This window comes from Dermacentor albipictus, chromosome 1, assembly GCF_038994185.2.
Source record: "Dermacentor albipictus isolate Rhodes 1998 colony chromosome 1, USDA_Dalb.pri_finalv2, whole genome shotgun sequence".
NCBI lineage: Eukaryota > Metazoa > Arthropoda > Arachnida > Ixodida > Ixodidae > Dermacentor > Dermacentor albipictus.
In genome coordinates, this window is record NC_091821.1 from 521,937,192 (window position 1) to 521,958,346 (window position 21,155).

Here is a 21,155-nt window from a genome sequence, read left to right on the forward strand (position 1 = left end):
CCAAAGCGTTTGCGGCGTCTGTCTTGCAGATTCATGAAACTGTGGAGACCATCAACCAGCTGAAGACCAATCGAGAGTTTTTCCTCAGCTTTGCAAAGGACCCCCAGCAGTTCATCAGCAAGTGGCTGGTCTCTCAGATGCGCGACCTCAAGGTGGGTGTTGCATGCTGCACTGGCGCGGTTCTGCGCAGCCCTGTGACACGATAGTCATGTGGCACATCTCACGAATGTCAGGATATAAAAAAAGTGGCGACCACCATTTCTCTTACATGGGGAGGGTCTGACACAGGCCTTGTAGCATAAGTATGCTCATGCATACTGTACCATAAGGGGACACATGGCATCTGTTGCTTTCTCACTGGAGGATTCTGGCAGAAGAACCACTGCATTTGTGGAGCAGGCAAACACACTGGGCTTGGCTGCAGGACTTTGCTTCTTCCTTCTGCCTGCCTTTTTTATCAGGGAAGCTTTGTAGCTTCAATGTTCATTTGGTGATGTGTATAGCATCTCATTGCTCAAACATATTGTTGCGGAAGGATGAAGGAAGAAAGGAAGAAGAAGATCATGGTACGCTGGCTGCTGCGTGTTGGTGGTCAGCCATCTTAACTACTCTGACTCATTTTGTATATCATGATCATCAGCCTGGTTATGCCCACTGCAAGGCAAAGGCCTCTCCGATACCTCAACTACCCTGGTCATGTACTAATTGTGGCCATGTTGTCCCTGCAAACTTGTTAATCTCATCCACCCATCTAATTTTCTCCCGCCCCCTACTACGCTTCCCTTCCCTTGGAATCCTGTCCGTAACCCTTAATGACCATCGGGTATCTTTCCTCCTCATTACATGTCCTGCCCATGCCCATTTCTTTTTCTTGATTTCAACTAAGATGTCATTTACCCGCGTTTGTTTCTTCACCCAATCTGCTCTTTTCTTATCCCTTAACGTTACACCTACCATTTTTCTTTCCATAGCTCGTTGCGTCATCCTCAATTTAAGTAGAACCCTTTTCGTAAGCCTCCAGGTTTCTGCCCCCTAGGTGAGTACTGGTAAGACACAGCTATTATACACTTTTCTCTTGAGGGATAATGGCAACCTGCTGTTCATGATCTGAGAATGCCTGCCAAATGCACCCCAGCCCATTCTTATTCTTCTGATTATTTCCGTCTCGGGATCCGGATCTGCCGTCACTACCTGCCCTAAGTAGATGCATTCCCTTACCACTTCCAGTGCCTCGCTACCTATCGTAAACTGCTGCTCTCTTCCGAGACTGTTAAACGTTACTTTAGTTTTCTGCAGAATAATTTTTAGACCCACCCTTCTGCTTTGCCTTTCCAGGTCAGTGAGTTGGTCTCTTGAGTTACTAAGCAAGGCAATATCATCAGCGAATAGCAAGTTACTAAGGTATTCTCCATTAACTCTTATCCCCAATTCTTCCCAATCCAGGTCTCTGAACACCTCCTGTACACACGCTGTGAATAGCATTGGAGAGATCGTATCACCCTGCCTGATGCCTTTCTTTATTGGGATTTTGTTGCTTTCTTTATGGAGGACTACGGCGGCTGTGGAGCTGCTATAGATATCTTTCAGTATTTTTACATACAGCTCGTCTACACCCTGATTCCGTAATGCCTCCATGACTGCTGAGGTTTCAACAAAATCAAACGCTTTCCCGTAATCAATGAAACCTATATATAAGGGTTGGTTATATTCCACACATTTTTCTATCACCTGATTGATAGTGTGAATATGGTCTATTGTTGAGTAGCCTTTAGGAATCCTACCTGGTCTTTTGGTTGATGAAAGTCTGAGGTGTTCCTGATTCTATTTGCAATTGCCTTAGTAAATACTTTGTAGGCAATGGACAGTAAGCTGATCAGACGATAGTTTTTCAAGTCTTTGGCATCCCCTTTCTTATGGATTAGGATTATGTTAGCGTTCTTCCAAGATTCCGGTACGCGCGAAGTCATGAGGCATTGCGTATACAGGGTGGCCAGTTTTTCTAGAGCAATCTGCTGTTACCTGACCCTCCCCAGCTGCCTTCCCCTTTTGCATAGCTTCCAAGGCTTTCTTTACTTCTTCTGGCGTTACTTGTGGGATTTCAAATTTCTCTAGACTATTCTCTCTTCCATTATCGCCGTGGGTGCCACTGGTACTTTATAAACCATCATCATCATCATCATCATTTATTATTCCCTTAAGGGCCCCATGCGGGGTATTACATAGGGGGGGGGGGGGGGGGCAAAACGGTAGTACAAACATCGAAGGAATAGTCATGTACGAAGCAAAAAAAAAGCCAACAACGGAAGAGACAATAAAAAGATTGTTTTTGCATAATGAGTTGCAAATATGGGTGGTTAGTAATCTCGAAATTTCGAAGGGTTTTGCTGTACAACAATGGATTCCGGGAGCGAGTTACATTGTTCTATTAACTCTATAGAACTCCTCAGCCACTTGAACGATCTCATCCATATTAGTAATGATATTGCCAGCGTTGCCTTTTAACGCATACATCTGATTCTTGCCTATTCCTAGTTTCTTCTTCACTGCTTTTAGGCTTCCTCCGTTCCTCATTGCATGTTTAATTGTATCCATATTATACTTCCTTATGTCGGCTGTGTTACGCTTGTTGAATAACTTGGAAAGTTCTGCCAGTTCTATTCCAGCTGTAGGAGTAGAGGCTTTCATACATTGGCGTTTCTTAATCAGATCTTTCATCTCCTGCGATAGCTTACTGGCATCCTGTCTAACGGAGTTACCACTGACTTCTATTGCACATTCCTTAATGATGCCCATAAAATTGTCGTTCATATCTTCAACACTGTGGTCCTCTTCCTAAGTTAAGGCCGAATACCTGTTCTGCAGCTTGATCCGGAATTCCTCTATTTTCCCTCTTACCGCAAACTCATTGATCGGCTTCTTATGTACCAGTTTCTTCCGTTCCCTCTTCAGGTCTAGGCTAATTCAAGTTCTTACCATCCTATGGCCACTGCAGCGCACCTTGTCGAGCACATCCACATCTTGTATGATGCCAGGGTTAGCACAGAGTATAAAGTCTATTTCATTTCTAGTATCGCCATTCGGGCTCCTCCACGTCCACTTTCCGCTATCCCGCTTGTGAAAGAAGGTGTTCATTATCTGCATATTATTCTGTTCTGCAAACTCTACTAATAACTCTCCTCTGCTATTCCTAGAGCCTATGCCATATACCCCACTGACTTGTCTCCAGCCTGCATCTTGCCTACGCCGTCATTGAGGTTGCCCATCAGTATAGTGTATTTTGTTTTGACTTTACCCATCGCTGATTCCATGTCTTCATAGAAGCTTTCGACTTCCTGGTCATCATGACTGGGTGTAGGGGTGTAGTTGGAATGCATCATGCAACCGCGCAAATAACTAGGGACAAAGAAGAAAACACACTGGTCCGTGCCTGTCCTGTGTGTTTCCTTCTTTGTCCCTTGTTGTTTGCACGGTTACATGATGCATTCCAATATCGACCACCAACTAGCCCGCCTATCCCTGTTAAGTAGGGGTGTAGACCTGTATGACCTTCAATTTGTACCTCTTATTAAGTTTCACAAGACCTGCCACCCTCTCGTTAATGCTATAGAATTCCTGTATGTTACCAGCTATATTCTTATTAATCAGGAATCCGACTCCTAGTTCTCGTGTCTCCGCTAAGCCCCGGTAGCACAGGACGTGCCCGCTTTTTAGCTCTGTATATAATTCTTTTGTCCTCTTAACTTCAGTGAGCCCTATTATATCCCATTTACTGCAATCGAATTCCTCCAATAGCACTGCTAGACTCTCCTCACGTCCGTCGTACATGTTCCTCTTTTAGTCCGCATCTTCGTAGCGCTCTTTTCTTCAAGTATGCAAAACCAACTCGCCCACATCAAGCTTCTGCTACTTCAGATTTCTTCTACATTGGGCTCTTTCCTGTCTTCACAAGTTCAACCTTGTCCCATTGCCACGTGCATCAACCTCATTGCAATCAACTCCTGTCAATATCGGATAGTGACACATTACCTCAAACAGGGAATAGTTGCTCCCGAAGTTCAAGTCTTCCTTGGTGGCCTGGAACCTTCATGGGGACATGTCAAAAGGATGTACAGAATAATGAAGTGCGAGAAAGTGTTGCAGATACGTAGGTACAACGACTGGCTTTGGGTCCTGTGCAACGAAAGCAAGGATCAGGTCGTAGGCAGCCGAGAATTCGCCCAGTCCAAAAGGATTGCCAAACAAGTGACTGAATTCCTTTGGCAAAAGTCAAGAATAAGCCTAACGAAGCGAAGTCGGCGAAACATTCAGCCAACTAAAGTGACACTACTCGGTGATGTTGTGCTCCCAAATGACGTTACGAGTCTACTTCAAAAAGGAATGAAATACAGCTTTGAGCCGCCGTCCAAGAAACACCAGCTGCTCGCTACCACCTGGCGAATAGAAAACTGCGCCGGCGAGGCAGAGCGGGACCGAGCTACCAGTTACACGCGGTGGATACTCTTCTTCTGACCGTGCATTCGAAAACTACCCCTAACCAACCCTTCAAGAAGATAACTGACTTCCTATTGCAAAATGACCTCGTCGCGGTACAGGCAAGGAGGATGGCTTCGTCATCCTTTCCAAGGGCGCCTATGGAGAGAGGGCCATCAGCGCGATTAGCAGAATTTCAAGGCGGTGGATTTCAACCACAAAAAGCAAAAAGCCAAAGCAATCAAGCTGCTTGAGAACTTCAACCATGATGTTCTTCGGAAGGCAACGGACAGGGCTGAGTTAAACATCTTGGAAATATTTTTCTTCGGTAAGACCCACAAGCCTGACTGCCCATTTAGGGCAATTGTCTCAGAGAAGAAGACATGGCGGATGCAAGTAGGGCACTACCTGAAGCACCATTTATGCCAGTTACCCCTATATGACCTTTTCCTTGTGCATAGCTCTAGAGAAGTCGTGCTGACTTTAGAACAAGGAACTTGGAGCAATGTTTACGCGTTTTCACTGGACGTTGAAGACCTGTATTATGCGATTCCTCATGGCGGAGTGCTCAGCACCATTACGAACAAAATCGAAGACTTTGGTGAAGTTAGGTTCAGTTGTGCAACCGGTGTGAATAGTGGCCAGTTTTTAGAACTGTGGAGCTTTTATCTTCATTCCACTGTCGTAAGTTTCAAAACCCAACAGTATGTACAACGCAAGGGTATTTGCATTGGATTGTCACTCGCTCCCATTCTTTCAGACATCTTTCTCAGCTCCTTTGGCAAGTGTGTAAATAGCATTCTGAATCAGTCATGTGCTCCTTCTATAATGAGGTATGTCGATGACTACCTGGTGGTTGTTAACAAGGTTCCAGGGTCTAGGCTAGATGACATTGTAGAATCTATAATTAACACATTTAGACATGCATCGGAGGCTCTGAACTTCACATGCGAAAGGCCTTGTGATAACAGCATTCGCTTCCTGGACCTCAATCTCACTCTAATGAACCCGCATGTCTGTTTCGAATACCAGCTGAGGGTGAACAAGCAGCTAATTTCATACGACACTGCGCACTCCAAGCTAGTAAAAAGAGGAGTTGCAATGACTTGTCTAAAAGAAGCTTAAATAAGTCTTGCAATCACAAAGTAGAAAGCAGTTTCAATAACCAGGTTTCAAGGCTACGCCTAGCCGGTTTCCCTTCACTCTTGATCTCTAGCATCTGTGATAAGCTTCTTCAAAAGATCAAACAGGCAAGAGAGGGCACTAACACAAAAAGGCCATTTGATAGCAAGAGAGTACATGTGATTCCTTATTGGCACAAGGTGTCCCACAACCTCAAGAAGGTGCCGCAAAGGCACAGTGTTAATCTTCTCTTCAGTGCACCGTGTAAGTTGGCCAAGATGTGCCCTATGCTGACAAAGGCGAAACCCGAACCATGTGTTAAAGGGCCCCTGAAACGGTTCGGACAAATTTTGTAGACGCGTAGGGTACAGCTTAAGTAGAACATTCGCACCACAATTTAAGTGAAGCGTTACGTATTAATGGAGCTACAAGCGATTATAAGTTACCCTCCTCCCCAGCCATGCTTTTCCTCCTCAACTCGTCCGCCGAGCGAGCGGGGCTAAGCTCCGCCTTCACTGGTCCTGCGTCACGATGCGACGTCACATCATCCACTTCCGGGTGTTTTGGAGCCCGCCCCCGCCCGCGCGAAACCTCTCCGCTAGCTGCTTGGCTGTCGACCCCAAGCGAGAGCTATCGAAGCAGCGTGCGTTGCGAGCATTCTGTCGTAGCGCCGAACGTGTCTGGTATTCCGTTAACCACAGGCAAGCTGGTCATTTCGGCAAATGACTGGAGGCATAAACTCAAGCTGATGACGGAACTTTGGCGTAGACGTACGTGAGCGGCCTGATCGGTCTGCATGGTCCAGACACTTGTTGGCGCAGCGCTTAACCAGTCAAACAAAGCGCTAATATTGCTCTAACGAAGTGTAAAACATTTTAAACATTTATAAAAACAACGTGTTGATGATTACACTCCTGCGAAAAGTACGCACCAGCAGCAAAGAAGGAAACGCTTCGTTGCTGCTACTGTGTATGGTTGAGCTCTATGCCACCAGGTGGCTGCACCGTGCAGACCATTCACATTTGCCCTTCTGCTCATTTCGGCTCATCCCGTTACGGCACAGTCAAGCGGCCAGATCCTGTCCCCTTGCGCTTACGTTTGCCCTAATACGGGACTCGCGAAACGCTATTGCGTTAGTAATCTTCCAGTGTAAAGTGACGGCCACAAACGCGCAAATCCTGCGCAGCAGCCAGTTCGCTCGTATGCTGCCTTGCAGAGGGACACGATGTCGCAGCTTGACATATTGCCAGTCGCTACGTTTGCAGCCCACATGGCAACAAAGTCGAATCATATTGCTCGCGAAAAGACTGACACCAACTCTGACCGCGGAGCTCTCGTCAAAATGGAGTACGTTGTAACACAAGCAGACGACACTTGCTGTGTGCCGGAAGTGCTTAAGTGTACTGAAAAATTGTTCTTGTGCATTCTCTTTATGCTACTTTCTTTTTATAAAAACATATTAACTAACATTCCAACTATTACGAAGATCATTTCTTTACCATAAAGTTAGAAAAATTATCGATCACGCGCCCTGGTCAGCCAATCGGATAGCTCGCCCCACTGACGTCATATGGGTTATTTCGGTCATGTGGGTAGGGGCGGCTTAAAATTCCGCCGAGCAGTGCGCTGCGATCGGCAGCGATGTGCATTTTTAAAATCTTATAATAAATTACACGCTTTACGCAGAGCACTTAGACGTGTCGATTAATGATCAGAAGGACCTACTCTAACAACTCAGTACGTTTGTAGAAGATCGTCAAAAGCGTTTCAGGGTCCCTTTAAGAAACATGCAGCACAGTAGTACACGGCTTGCAAAAGTAATGTCGTATATGAGATACCCCTAAGTTGCCAACAGGTTTATATCTGTCAAACCGGACGGTGTTTTAATGAAAAGGCGCGTGAGCACAATTGGGCCGTAAATAACAATGCGGGGGGGCCATCTGGCAGAACACTGTAAAGGTCACAATTGCCGCCCGTATCTTCGTGACACCAGGTTTCTGGCACGGTCTAGAGATAGACTAGAACAGGAGATACTAGAAGCTTTCTACATTGCAAAGGCCGAGGGCATGTGCATTAGCTGCCCTTCAGTGACTCTTACCCAAAAAGAGATAGCATTTCTAATGAGATAGGGACGTCGGAATGTCACGATGGGCCATTCTAGGTTGTGTCTATTTAAAAGCCTGTTTCTTCAAAAAACATTTAGTTGGAAGTTTGGCGCCTTGTCCGTCGACATGTTCCTCTTATAGTCCGCGTCTTCGTAGCGCTCTTTTCTTCAAGTCACCTCACCAGATAACGTTCTGGTGTTAAACATTGCCAGGTTAAAATTTCAATGGCGGCCTGTCTGGAACCAGGTATTCTTAGCACCCTCTGCTGCGTCACAGGTCTGACTGCCGCTGTGGTCAGTTGCTTCGCAGCTGCTGGGGACTGAGAGCCGGTGTTCGATTGTTGTGTTCATATAGGAGGTTGTGGCCAAGTACTGCACCAGGGTGGCCAATCCTGCTCTGATGAGGGAGTGCATTACCAGTTCTCGTCACCGGGATCAGGCCACACTTGAATTTTATCAACACACGGACTTTTTTTTTAATCCGGTGGAAAACTGCGCGGCACCGGGATTCGAACCTCTATGCCACAGCTGCACCTCATAAATTTATATATATATATATATATATTGCAAATACAATCTTCTATACTCCTAACATCCCCGTAACATACTGGTGAGAGGTGTGGGGTACCACGGCTGGAAACAGCGCTCCGCAGTGGATGTCGCAACACCGTCTGCATCATGAACGACGGCGAGCACACGGGATCGTCGTTGCCGCCTCCTGCATCACCGTTGCATGCTACGTTGCTGTCACCTTCGGTTGTCGATGTGCAACCCAAGGATCCTGGAACATTCTGCGTGACCAATGTCGCCAACGTTAAAGAGTGGGTGGCCATGTACGAATGCGTGAGTGGAATCAACAGATGGGACCCTACGCTTATGCTAGCTAACCTCTTGGTTAAAAGGTAAACAAAAACCTGGGTCACTTCGCCGACCAAATAGTTTTAAAAGAAAAAAAGACGTTTTGGCTCCCACACGGGAGCCTTGTTCACAGGTAAAATAAAAAAAAATGTCTAATAAGAACCGTCTTCTTTTCTTTTAAATCTTTATTTTGTCTGCGAAGTGCCCGGGTTTTTGTTTACCTTTTAACCACGTTTCATCCCAACTAGACAGGCTTCCGTCAAACACTGAACTTCAGCTAACCTCTTGTTCTACCTAAAAGGCACGGCAAATGTGTGGTACAACAACATGAAGAGGAGCTAACCAGCTGGGACCAATGCAAAGAGAAATTGACAGAGTTGTTTGGCAAACCAGCCGGAAGTAAAATTGCCGCACAGCAGGAACTGGCCTCCCGTGCCCAATCCCCCGTGGAGTCCTATGTCTCATACATCCAGGACATGCCGGCACTTTGTTGTAAAGCCGACCACAGTATGAGAGAAACTGATAATGTCAGGCACGTACTTAAGGGCATTGCTGATGACGTGTTCAATCTGCTCAAATGCTTATCGTCAATGGATCTCAAGTTTGGCTACCCTCAAATAGAAGTCGACGAGAGGCATTGAGAAAAAAGCGCCTTCATTATGCCGGACGGCCTCTATGAGTTTACCGTCATGCCATTCAGACTTTGCACAATGTTCCAGCGCTTGATGTACAAGGTGTTAGCAGCGCTTAAGTGGCAGACCTGTCTCGTCTGCTTAGCTGAAGGAATTTCAATGATCACCCTAGGTGGCTTGGGACAGTACTAGAGGCCATCAAGTCATCAGGGCTCACTCTGAAGCAGCAAAAGTGAAGGCCAGCAGGATTAGTACAGTTGATTGAGCCTCCTTGCCAACAATTTCAGCAGATTGGGATGGATTTGTTGGGACCCTTTCCGAAGACAACATGTCGAAATAAGTGGATTGTCGTGGCTACCAACTACCTTACCCGCTATGCCGAAACAAAAGCTCTGCCTAAAGGTAGTACAGCGGCCAAAGTTGCTAAATGCTTCGTCGAGAACATCCTGCTGCAACTTGGTGCCCCAGAAGTCCTGATCAACAGCAGAGGAAAGGCCTTCACTGCAGAGCTCACCCAAGCCATATTGTAATACAGCCAGAAAAGCCAGAGAAGGACAACTGCCTACCACCTGCAGACAAGTGGGCTTACGGAGCGGCTGAACAACACCCTCGTCGACATGTTTGCAATATATGTTGACGTCAAACACAAGACGTGGGATGCTTTCTTGCTGTACGCAACCTTCTCTTACAACACAGCGGTGCAAGAGACTACCAAGATCACACCGTTCAAGCTTGTTTACAGCAGGAACCCAACGATGAATCTCGACACACCATGCTGCTGCACTTCACCAGCGACGAGAATCTCGACCTCACTGACCATCTCCAGCAAGCCAAAAAGGTGCAACAGCTCAGCCGCTTGCGCATTAAAAACCAGCAGAGGACAGACAGCCTACACTGCAATCCTTGACATTACGTCGATTAGCAGCCCATTGACCATGTTTGGACCCCAGTACGGACTTGGCGACAATCTTTTGCCATGCTATTTCGGACCCTGCAAAAGATCAGCTGATACATTGGCACACTGGACTATGAGGTTGTGCCAGACGGCATTTCTCAATTACAGTGGTGCCGCTTGCGGCCTGAAATAGTCCATGTTGTGCACCTTAAGCCCTTCTACCAGTGCTAACTGTCTTGGATGTTATTTATTTATTTATTTATTTACAATACTGCTAGCCCTAGCTAGGGGCCATGATAGCATGGTGTTGCAATCGGACCGCTGACACCAGTTGTTGCATCTGGGTCGCAAGCCCCAAGGGTAGCGTAGGCCTGGCGGCCTGGGGCACAACTGGAAGCATCCGAAGGTCCTGGCAAACTATGAGTCGACTGCTAACAGAATAACTTGTTTATTTTAGCATCGCAAAAGAGCGGCCGGTCAGGTCGACCGAAGTGGAGAGACGGGAGAGCACGTAACTCGACGGAAGAAATCGGAGCCTCTCTCTTGGCGTCCGGGGGCAGCTGCTTTTATACTTTCGGAGGTGAGGGCAAGAAGGAACGTCTCCGGATGAGGCCACGTGACGGCGGGGCACGGACACGCTGAGAGACACGTTGAGACAAGAAGGTGACGCATCCGCCGGGCCGGCGCCGGTCAGACCTCCTTGCTTCACACTTGGGGAGCTCCTCTCCCCGGCTGCCGCGCTTTGACAGGCGTGGGCACCAACATGCACACACACACACATGCACACTTGAAGACACGCGGCATTGAAACATGCCTGGACGCGCTTGGCGGGGAGGCGTTGCGGCAGCGCTGAACAAGCTAAAATGTCCGCCGCTTTAAACGAAGCTCCGGCGTCCGTTGCATCCGCGCCGGCTATACCGCGCGTCGTAGGCGAAACGTAACAGACCGCCCCGCCGGGGGAAGATCCCGATGGTCAGGGGACTGCATCCGCTGTCCGGAGGGATGTCGCTCGATGATGCTCATAACCGAAGTCGGTCGTCCTTCGGCGTTTCTTGAGCGCAGTGCACAGAGAAGGCCTCGTTCTCACGTTCAGGTTCACACAGGACACTGCAAAGTGACTTCGGGAGAGTTGCCATTTTTGTTCTCGTTCCCAGCAAGCGTTAGAACTACGCCGAAACTCAACCGCTCAGTCAGCAAGCACGACACAACCCTCACTAAGCCCTGCCAGGCTCTTTCCCCTTTTCTTACTACTGCCTAGTTCCTTACAGTAGTCTAGCAGCACCCAAAACGCATCCACAAATTGGAAAATTGCACTAGAAAGCACATCATCACTTTGAAACCCTAAACAAAAGCAATATGTTACAAATCCTGCCTCAGGAAGAAAAACATCCGTAACAAACATCTCTGAGGCTGATTCCTACGTTAGGGGATTCGACTTAAGCCATCGGCGTTACCGTTGAGACTCCCCTTTTGTAACGCACCTCAAAGGAATATTGTTGCAAAGCGAGGCTCCAGCGCAGGAGGCGGCCATTCGTGGAAGAGATGGTCTGCAGCCATTGGAGAGGGCAGTGATCCGTCTCGAAGCATGCGAAGCGGAGATCGCAGCGAGCGACCGTACACTAGCTCAGCTGGCGAAAACCCCGTAGCCTCATGCGGCGCGGTCCTCAATGCAAACATCACCCCAGGCAGACACAGCTCCCAGTCAGTTTGTTGTTCAAACCACAATGCTCTCAACACGCGCTTCATGACGGAGTGGAGCTTCTCAACGGAATTCGACTGTGGGTGGTACACTGAGCTGTGTAACAGCTTTACCCCACACCTTTCGAGAAAAGTTGTCGTCAAAGCGCTAGTAAACACTGTGCCCTGATCTGATTGGATTTCCGCAGGAAAACCAACTCGCGCAAATATGGACAGTAGTGCATTGACTATCTCAACTGAGCTGAGTTTTTTAAGGGGCACTGCTTCAGGGAACTTTGTCGCTGGGCAGATCACAGTCAAAATGTGTCTGTACCCTGTGGCTGTTACCGGCAGAGGTCCCACTGTAACAATAACGAGCCGTCTAAAAGGCTCCGTAATGATAGGTATCAACTTCAACGGCGCCCTCGATTTGTCCCCTGGTTTGCCCACCCGCTGACAGGTGTCACATGTCCTCACAAAGTAGTCTGCGTCCCGAAAACACCCTGGCCAACAGTACTCTTGCAAGAGACGGTCCTTAGTTTTCTTAACTCCTAGGTGTCCGGACCACGAACCCCCATGCGACAAGCGCAACAGATCCTGACGGTAGCACTGAGGCACGATCAGCTGATCGAACTCCACTCCCCTGCGGTCTAGATACTTCCGGTACAGGACCCCACCTCTTTCCACAAAACGAGCATTTTTCTTGGCGATACCTTCCTTGACAATGCAGCGTATGTTTTCCAGGCTGCCATCCTTTTTTTGCTCGGCTATCAAAGCCGACCGGCTGACTTTTAGCAACCTATTAAGTCCGTCTGATGTAGGCGCGATGAGTAAATCTGCAGATAGCTCTTCTAACTTTCTCGTATCGGGCATTTCCTCTACACTATCTGGTGCCTTCAACGCTACAGGCTCAATTTTATTCAGTTCGGACGTGCTCTGAATATCAACTTGCTGCGCCTCTGACCCTTTCTCATTGTTCGACAACGTCAGCCCTGCAACTACCGCCTTTGCAGCGAGCTCCCGAACCTTCGATCTGGTTAAGGCCTGAACGCTAGCCTCACCAAACAAAAGCCCCTTCTCGTGCAGGAGGTGGTCGGACCTGTTCGAAAATAGGTACGGGTACTGGGGGGGCAGCATAGATGACACTGCGGCCTCCGTCTCAAGTGCTCCGAAAGGTCCTTCAATAAGCACTTTTGCTACGGGCAGACACACGCTATGAGCTTCCACGGCTTGCTTGATCCATGCGCACTCGCCCGTGAACATATCGGGTTCTACGTAAGAGGGGTGAACTACATCCATTGTAGCTGCGGAATCGCGAAGCACTCAGCACTCTTTCCCGTTCACGTGGAGGTCTCGCATCTAAGGCTCGAGAAGCTTCCCGCTCTCGTCAGTGCTGCATAATGACAAAAACACGACTTTTGTTTTTGTTTCTGGACACTGCGCCGAAAAGTGACCCGGCTTCTGACACGTATAACACACGCGTGCTTGCCTCGTCTCGAACCGCTTTCTGCGTTCGGCTTCGGCTGCCGCCGTCTCCTTACGTTCCGTCGGACTGCTTTCACTCACATCCGCACTACGTGTGCCCCCCTTGCTCTCATGGGTGTGAACTTGGGCCTCTCAAACTTGGAGCCAAATTCACCCTTTTGACCGTCCTTAGCTCCACGAGCCCGACGCATCACAAACTCCTCGGCTAGCTCGGCGGCTTTAGCCACCGTACTAAAGTCCGGCCTATCCAAGACCCAGTACCGCACGTTCTCAGGTAACCGACTATAGAACTGTTCCAGCCCGAAACACTGCAGAACTTTCTCGTGGTCACCAAACGCTTTCTCTTCTTTGAGCCACTCCTGCATGTTTGACATAAGCCTGTAGGCAAACTCTGTATATGACTCACTTTTGCCTTTCTCATTTTCCCGAAACTTCCGACGGAACGCCTCCGCTGACAGCCTGTACTTTTTTATCAGACTCGATTTCACTTTGTCGAAATCCTCTGCCTCCTCTCTCTTCAAGCGAGCGACTACGTCGGCCGCCTCGCCGGGTAACAAAGTGAGCAAGCGCTGTGGCCACGTTTCCCGAGAGAACCCCTGCTTCTCGCACGTTCGCTCAAGGTTAACCAGCAACAAACCAATGTCCTCTCCAAGCTTAAACGGCCGCATCAGGTCAGTCATTTTGAACAATACTCGTTCTCCTGCACCGTGTGCCTGACTTCCATTACGAGCGCGTTCTATCTCTATCTCGAGACGCTTCATTTCCAAAGTGTGTTGACAGTCGCGCTCTTTTTCTTTCTCTTGTTGCTCTCGCTCTTTCTGTTCTTTAAGTTCGCGCTCCTTTTTCTCTTTCTGTTCTTTAAGTTCGGGCTCCTGTTTCTCTTCCTGTTCTTTAAGTTCGCGCTCCTGTTTCTCTTTTTGCTCTTTAAGTTCGCGCTCCTGTCTTTTTGCCCTCTCCTTAATGGTCTCAAGGCATTCCGACAGCTCGTCATCCTCAGCTTCTAACTCAAGAATAGCCCTTAGCAGTTCTGGTTTTCTGAGTTTGTCTGAGACATCCAGACCCAACTCTCTTGCAAGCTCCAGCAATTTCAGTTTGCGCAACGACTTCAAATCCATGGCTGCTCTGAATGCTGCTGTCTCTACTGCCTACTATTGTCTTGCCGCAAACTAACCCGGCAGCAACGACAACCACAATTACCAGCTCTATTTCTGACACTAACAAAAGCCTGGCAAAACTCGGAAGAAGAAAGTCTCGCACTCACCAAACCTCGCAGCCAAGAATTCAGCGCAGTCGTTCCGCTGCAGGCAACCAGTCATCACACAGGGCTCGTTGCACTGCTCCCGGGTGGTCGTTGTGCTGCTCAGCATACAGTCAACCGCATATCTTCGCTGCTGGCCTCCGTTGTCGCGATCTCACCGCTGGCAGACAGTTGTTGCAATTGGACCGCTGACACCAGTTGTTGCATCTGGGTCGCAAGCCCCAAGGGTAGCGTTGGCCTGGCGGCCTGGGGCACAACTGGAAGCACCTGAAGGTCCTGGCAAAGCATGAGTCGACTGCTAACAGAACAACTTGTTTATTCTAGCATCGCAAAAGAGCGGCCGGTCAGGTCGACCGAAGTGGAGAGACGGGAGAGCACGTAACTCGACGGAAGAAATCGGAGCCTCTCTCTTGGCGTCCGGGGGCAGCTGCTTTTAGACTCGGAGGTGAGGGCAAGAAGGAACGTCTCCGGATGAGGCCACATGACGGCGGGGCACGGACACACTGAGAGACACGTTGAGACAACAAGGTGACGCATCCGCCGGCGCCGGTCAGACCTCCTCGCTTCACACTTGGGGAGCTCCTCTCTCCGGCTGCCGCGCTTTGACGAGTGTGGGCACCAACATGCACACACACACACGCACACTTGAAGACACGTGGCATTGAAACATGCCTGGACGCGCTTGGCGGGGAGGCGTTGCGGCGGCGCTGAACGGGCTAAAATGTCCGCCGCTTTGAACGAAGCCCCGGCGTCCGTTGCATCCGCGCCGGCTATACCGCGCGTCGTAGGCGAAACGTAACAATGGGGTTGGCATCAGTACATACCAAAATAATAAAACAGTCAACGAATAAAGAAATCAAAACTTGGAAATAATGCTATACTTGATCGTAAACAGAATCGCCGTATTTACTCGCATAATGATCGCACCCCAGAATTTTGTCGTCAAAATTAGATTTTTTCTTTCCCATGTAATGATTGCACCCTGAACTTGTTGCAGCAATATGTTGTGTGCGAAGTCTAGCTAATGATGATTGCGCTTAGCATCTGTCAAATGCTACGTGAACGACTCTTGAAGACATACCAAGTGGTCTGCATGCACCCAACATATTAAGCAGATGCCCCTTTTCATTCCTTTCATCACTTTCCGCACTTCCATGAAAAAAAACCTACAACAAGACTTTCCTCGGCTTTGTTATTTGTAGGCTTCATGATGGTTTTGGTGCACAACAACAACATAAAGGGCGATTTTCGATTCTTCTCGTCTGCACTCGACGGCACGCAGTAAATCGTGAGCGGCAACAATAGTGGTCACGTTTACACTGATACGGTAGAAGTGTACCTTATTTATATGCTGATGCTTATAATGCAGCTAAGATATTTGCCCACCCTTAGTGGAAATGTGCCGTATTAGGATAGCACTGCAGACAAATTCTGCAGTTTCCGCAGCATGCCCGCCATATGTTTCTATGTCACTGGCAGCTAAGCACGCCCATCTGTTTCTGTCCCCTCAGAGTGGACATGGCTACATTATAATTATTGTCACGAACTTTCCGATATTACCGATATTATTCATTACTGATACAGAAGAAACTGTTTCAATGCGAATAATGTACTCACAAGAAAAAAAATAATCACGTTCAACGCGTTCGGCTTGCTCCGCCGGCCGTCATTTTCGTTTTCGTATCCCGCAATGGCAGTGGTAGCTGCCTGCTTGTTGACCCATTGTCATCCTGCAGTAAATGCGGGTTGAAAAAAGAAAAAGTTTTTTTGTGGGATATTTACTCGAAATATCGCTTAATTCGAAACTTCTTCCAGTCCCGACCCAAACGCATGCATTTTAAGCCACATTACTCGAAGTGCACAATGAGCCCTGCCACCGCCGAGCAGCGACGACCCTTTTGCGCATATGCTGTCAAATTCATACCGCCAACGAATTAGTCTCATGCAGGCGCAGAACTCGCCACAAAATTAGCAAACCCACGACCGATGACCACCTACTAACGGGCACAAAGCGAGTGCCCCCAGCTGTTTACTGCGGAGTGAACGGAAGCTGTCAAATTCCATGGTGCAGCATGCCCTAACCATTTATCTCAGTCGTATTTGCATCGCTGGTGTGCCTCATGATAGAATTCACACAGAAATTAAGTTTTTCAGATGTTTTGCGATGCCAGAAAACCAGTCTCTTGGATGCCGAAAACCAGCCAGAAGACTGCGGCCAGACTTGCATCGTAGCATTCCATGAAATGCGCTTGATGAGCAAAGTTTTACCACTCTAAATAGCACTTCTGGTACTGAAACGTGCCAAAAAGCACAAAAGAAGTGTCCCTCCGATTATAGGTACCTTGTTCGACGTGAGGAGCTACGTTAACAAATCGGGAAGATAACTTTGGGGAAGCCGGTCTAGAAAATGAATACATTGTTGCGCCAAAAAAAGGAAAAACAAAGACTTGGGCAGGAAGAGTACGAAACGACAGATTGAGCGCTGAACTTCAACTGATTTTATTCCTAGAGCAGGGCAGGGAGAATGAACAAATGCGCATGCGTACATCAGTGTTGCCTAGAGCGATTACAGTGACGTTTTAAACATTTGCAACTCGCTTTAAAACAGAAAAACAGACGTGTCACTAATACAACTCGTGCCTCTTACTTTTATGTGATATGCCTCCAAAAGTTTTCTTGCTAAAGTATCACCACTCCTGCCAAGTACCTATCTTTATCTCATGCAGTAGTGGCTGGCATGTTCCTTCCAGGCAAACCGTGCAATGCGCAGGTAAATGCGCGTTTCCTTTGTTGATTACAGACAGTTCATGCTCCCGGGCCCGTTCTGTCGTTTCGTACTCTTCCTTCCCAAGTCTTTTTTTCCTTTTTTTGGCGCAACAATGTATTCATTAGATCCCAACCAACTCGCCCAGCAACAAGTTCTACTCAACCCCGGTCTAGAAATTTGCTCGCCGCTCGCCATAATCAGTCTGCATTGCAATAAAACACCACCTTGAGATTTGTTGCATTTTCGATGGTAACTTGCTGAAAACGAAAAAAATGCGAGCGTCACCAGCGGCAAGTCAGGCTGTCAACATGGCACGTCAGCGCAAGCTGGTGTTTCCTCGGTGATTTTCTCGAGCTAGTCATGCTCAATTCATGCCATCAGACTTTAGACAAGCGGTGTAAATGCATGGTAGGGTCATTGAATTTTGTTCCTAGACATTAGTCAGTGGTGCGGATACGATGGTGCGTGAACACAGACACTCGAACTGTAAAATTAGCACAGTGTCGTCGACAACGCTGTGCCGAAAAACTTTTTTTGCAAACTTGACGGCTGCATATCTCGAGAAAAAATTGCCCAGTGATCATGCAAAACTCATATTAAAAAGCCGTTCAGTTCTCACAATTGCACTACATACCCACAGTGAGTTCCTAATCGTTTTTTGAGCACAACAAATACAAGATCGACAATCTCGAGGGATCACTGGAATTTTTGCCTGCAAACACAACCACAATATTGCAACCTATGGATCAGGGCATTATGCAAAATAGAAGTGAGGCGTGCAGACAGGACACAAGAGTAGAGAAGTGGACAACACGAACGCCGTCACAAGAGTAGAGAAGTGGACAACAGGAACGTTGACACGTCCTGTCTGCACGCCTCACTTCTATTTTGCATAATGAATCCTTGCCAACTAGCTCAGCTTTCTGTCGTTCTAAGATCAGGGCATCATTGAGACCACCCGGAAGTTGTACCACAAGGCTCTTTTGTAGCGCATGCTCACAGCGTATGACGCCAGCAAGAGGTGCAACATTGAGTTGCTTGGGCCAATCCATTTGTTGAACTTTTCATGGAAAGAACTCGCACCATTGAAGGTCGGCAAAGAATGCCGGCTTTTCCCGCACTGTCTTCGCGACCCTGATGATGACCAGCATGACGACAACCGGAGTTGCAGTGATCTGTACGATGCTGTTCATAAAATTGCTGGCCAAGAGGTAGAAGGCGACTTCGAGACATTTCCATTGGGTGATGCTGCTGTTCCTGTGGTCGCCCTGACGAGGACGAAGAGCCAGCAGACAAAGACCGACGGGAAATGCTAACTGTGGTGGAGACTCGGGAGTGCCTACGCCTGCTGCAAAATAAGGTTGAATGCATGGGCAGCGACCACGGCCACATGCAATGCTTGGTCAAATTAGAGCAGGGGTTGCTTGTGTCCGGTAAGAACTTGAAACAGCCAAAGCTCACTGCCTATTTTGCACCTGAATAAAGTTTTGCTTCACATAATACATTGTATTTTGACTTCCTTGCCGTTGTGGTGCAGTTAAAGCTCAACTGCTTTAGATTTTCTCGAGTGGTCGCTTATATCAAATTATCATCCATAACGAAGTTTTTGCCGTTCCATTGACTTCGTTATAATGAGGGATTACTGTAAAATGATCTCTGCACATGGTAGCATAACCAAGAGAATGTGTCACATATTAATGAGTGTTGCGTTTTAATTTGACTTAAAAAACCTTAAACGAGAAATGCAAGTGCACTATCTTATTTCTGTTTGATAATACCATCAAACCTGCTCTATCCCTTAACTCAGTAATGGATGTAGTGCCACGCTGATTGAAAATTAACCCGACTGCTTTCTTTTCCACCAATTACACTGTATGAATATTAACAGAAGGGAATGGATCCCTAATATATTGCCACAATCTGGAAGAGGTAAAACAAGAGACTTGTATGCTTAAAGTTTAACATCATTAGAGGAATTGCGAAGACATCCCTTTAAATAATGTCATTTTGTCATGGCCTTACACACAATGTAGTTAATATGACAGTCCCAATGCCATCGTCAGTTATGTGAAGACCTAGTATTTGACTTCCGAAACTTGAAGAAGTTGGTTACCATCAGCTGAATAGTCAAAAACCAATGGATGCCTCATTTCTAATGTGAATACAACACTTTTAGCATAATTCGCACACATCTGCCACGTACAACACCACTTCAATAGGCAATTGAGTTCAATATTCAGTTTAACTTGATTGTGTGAATTTATAACAGAATACAGTATTTGCTTAAAAGATACTGATGGGCTAGTTGGTGAGCCATGATATCGAAGCAGTGCACTTACATCTGACACGTACCCATAGAAAGGAGATACACAGGTGCTGGACTGCAACTACTGCTATGCGTACATGTACATGTCAGATCTAAGTGCACTGCTTCAATATCGTAGAATACAGAGAGCAGTCATCAGCATATAATCTGAGGTTTGCATTTCTTTGTTTGTTATTTCTCTTCACTGTATGTGCTTTAGTTGTGTTTAGCATGGGACGATGATTTTGTAAGAGAGGGGCATTGACACATGTACTTATTCTTTTCTTGGGGACTGCATTTCATCCAATAACAACTTGGAAGTTTGTCGCTCAGCACAAGATGCACCTGCATGATTGAAACTTACTGGAATATTATTGATGGTTTTATCCATTGTCTATTGTCACAGAAGCTTGTGTACACATTCATTGCATGTGCAACGTAAATTTTGTAGTACTTTATGGAAGACACGCAGCCACCAGTGATAAATTACTCTGGAAACTTTGATGACTCATTTGTAAAAGCCAACGCACTTGACCGGCAGAGCAGATTTCCGACGATCGCCGACTGTGTTTGCCGCTATCGCTCTGCTGTGAGTGTAGCCTGTTTTCAGGGGCAAAGGTTCGCGAAATGAAAAGGTAATTTTGCCATTCACAGTTTTGCTGCTGTGTTTTTGACTTCACTACCATGTGACAATATGCTCTTTGAGGTGTGCATTTTGAAAACACCTTCAAAATCTCCTGCCACAAATGTTTAATCAAAATTTCATAATATACCAAGATGTGTACATGACTTTCAAGTCCTGTCAAGAAGTTTTCTAGAAGTTTTGTGTTTCGTAGGGTGTGCACATGTCACCGATCTGTGTGTATCTGTCTGTCATACAATTACTATATTAAGGACTGCACTGTGGTCAAGCTGACTCGCCCTGTGTGATATGCAAAAAGTGCAATTAAAGTAAGGCTGCTGTATGTCGTTTTGTGTGTGCAGACGATGACGGACGTGGTGGGCAGCCCCGAAGAAGAGCGCCGTGCAGACTTCTACTACCAGCGCTGGGCCCAGGAGGCAGTGTGCCGCTACTTCTATGGCAAAGTGCAGCAGCGCCGAGCCGAGCTGGAACAGGCACTCGGCATTCGCAATGCTTAGCTCCCCACTAATAAAGAGAAACTGAACCCATCATGTGTGTGTCATTGTTGCTATCTGCTAAGCAGAATGTAATCAACCATGCTGGGATGGTTCTCTCTACTGTTCATACAACTATGCCAGGGTCTCTTTCTGATGCAAGAGTTACTTAATTGCTGCACATTTAGCCGTCCTTGATAATGCTTTAAGACATTACCTTGGCATTGAGGTGCATGAGATGCTCGCATGGCATTTGAGCCATCAGATAATGTTTTTTATCACCGGTGTGAGACTACTGCCTCCTCACTGAAATGTGTAGTCTGTGTGGCTGGAAAGGAAGAAAAAGAAGATATGGCTGAAACCATCCTCGATGATTATCAAAGCATTTCTCGCTTGCACAAAGTGCTAACGAACTCGCGGCCTCCTGGGAAAACGCTCGCTCGAGGATGGGCCTTCATACCCTGAC

General features: G+C 47.3%; 1 protein-coding gene across 4 annotated transcripts in view; it reads left to right on the forward strand.

Moving 5' to 3' along the window:
- The window catches only part of Bap60 (Brahma-associated protein 60), a 334,908-nt gene extending 314,164 nt beyond the window's left edge, over window positions 1–20,744 (forward strand). For all 4 annotated transcript variants that reach the window (XM_065439899.1, XM_065439898.1, XM_065439900.1 and 1 more), the window contains 2 exons: window positions 30–152; window positions 20,558–20,744. In XM_065439899.1, the coding sequence (XP_065295971.1) occupies window positions 30–152; window positions 20,558–20,713 (279 nt within the window). In that variant the 3' untranslated portion in view covers window positions 20,714–20,744. The remainder of the gene's footprint in view (window positions 1–29; window positions 153–20,557) is intronic.
- Window positions 20,745–21,155: the final 411 nt, after the last annotated feature.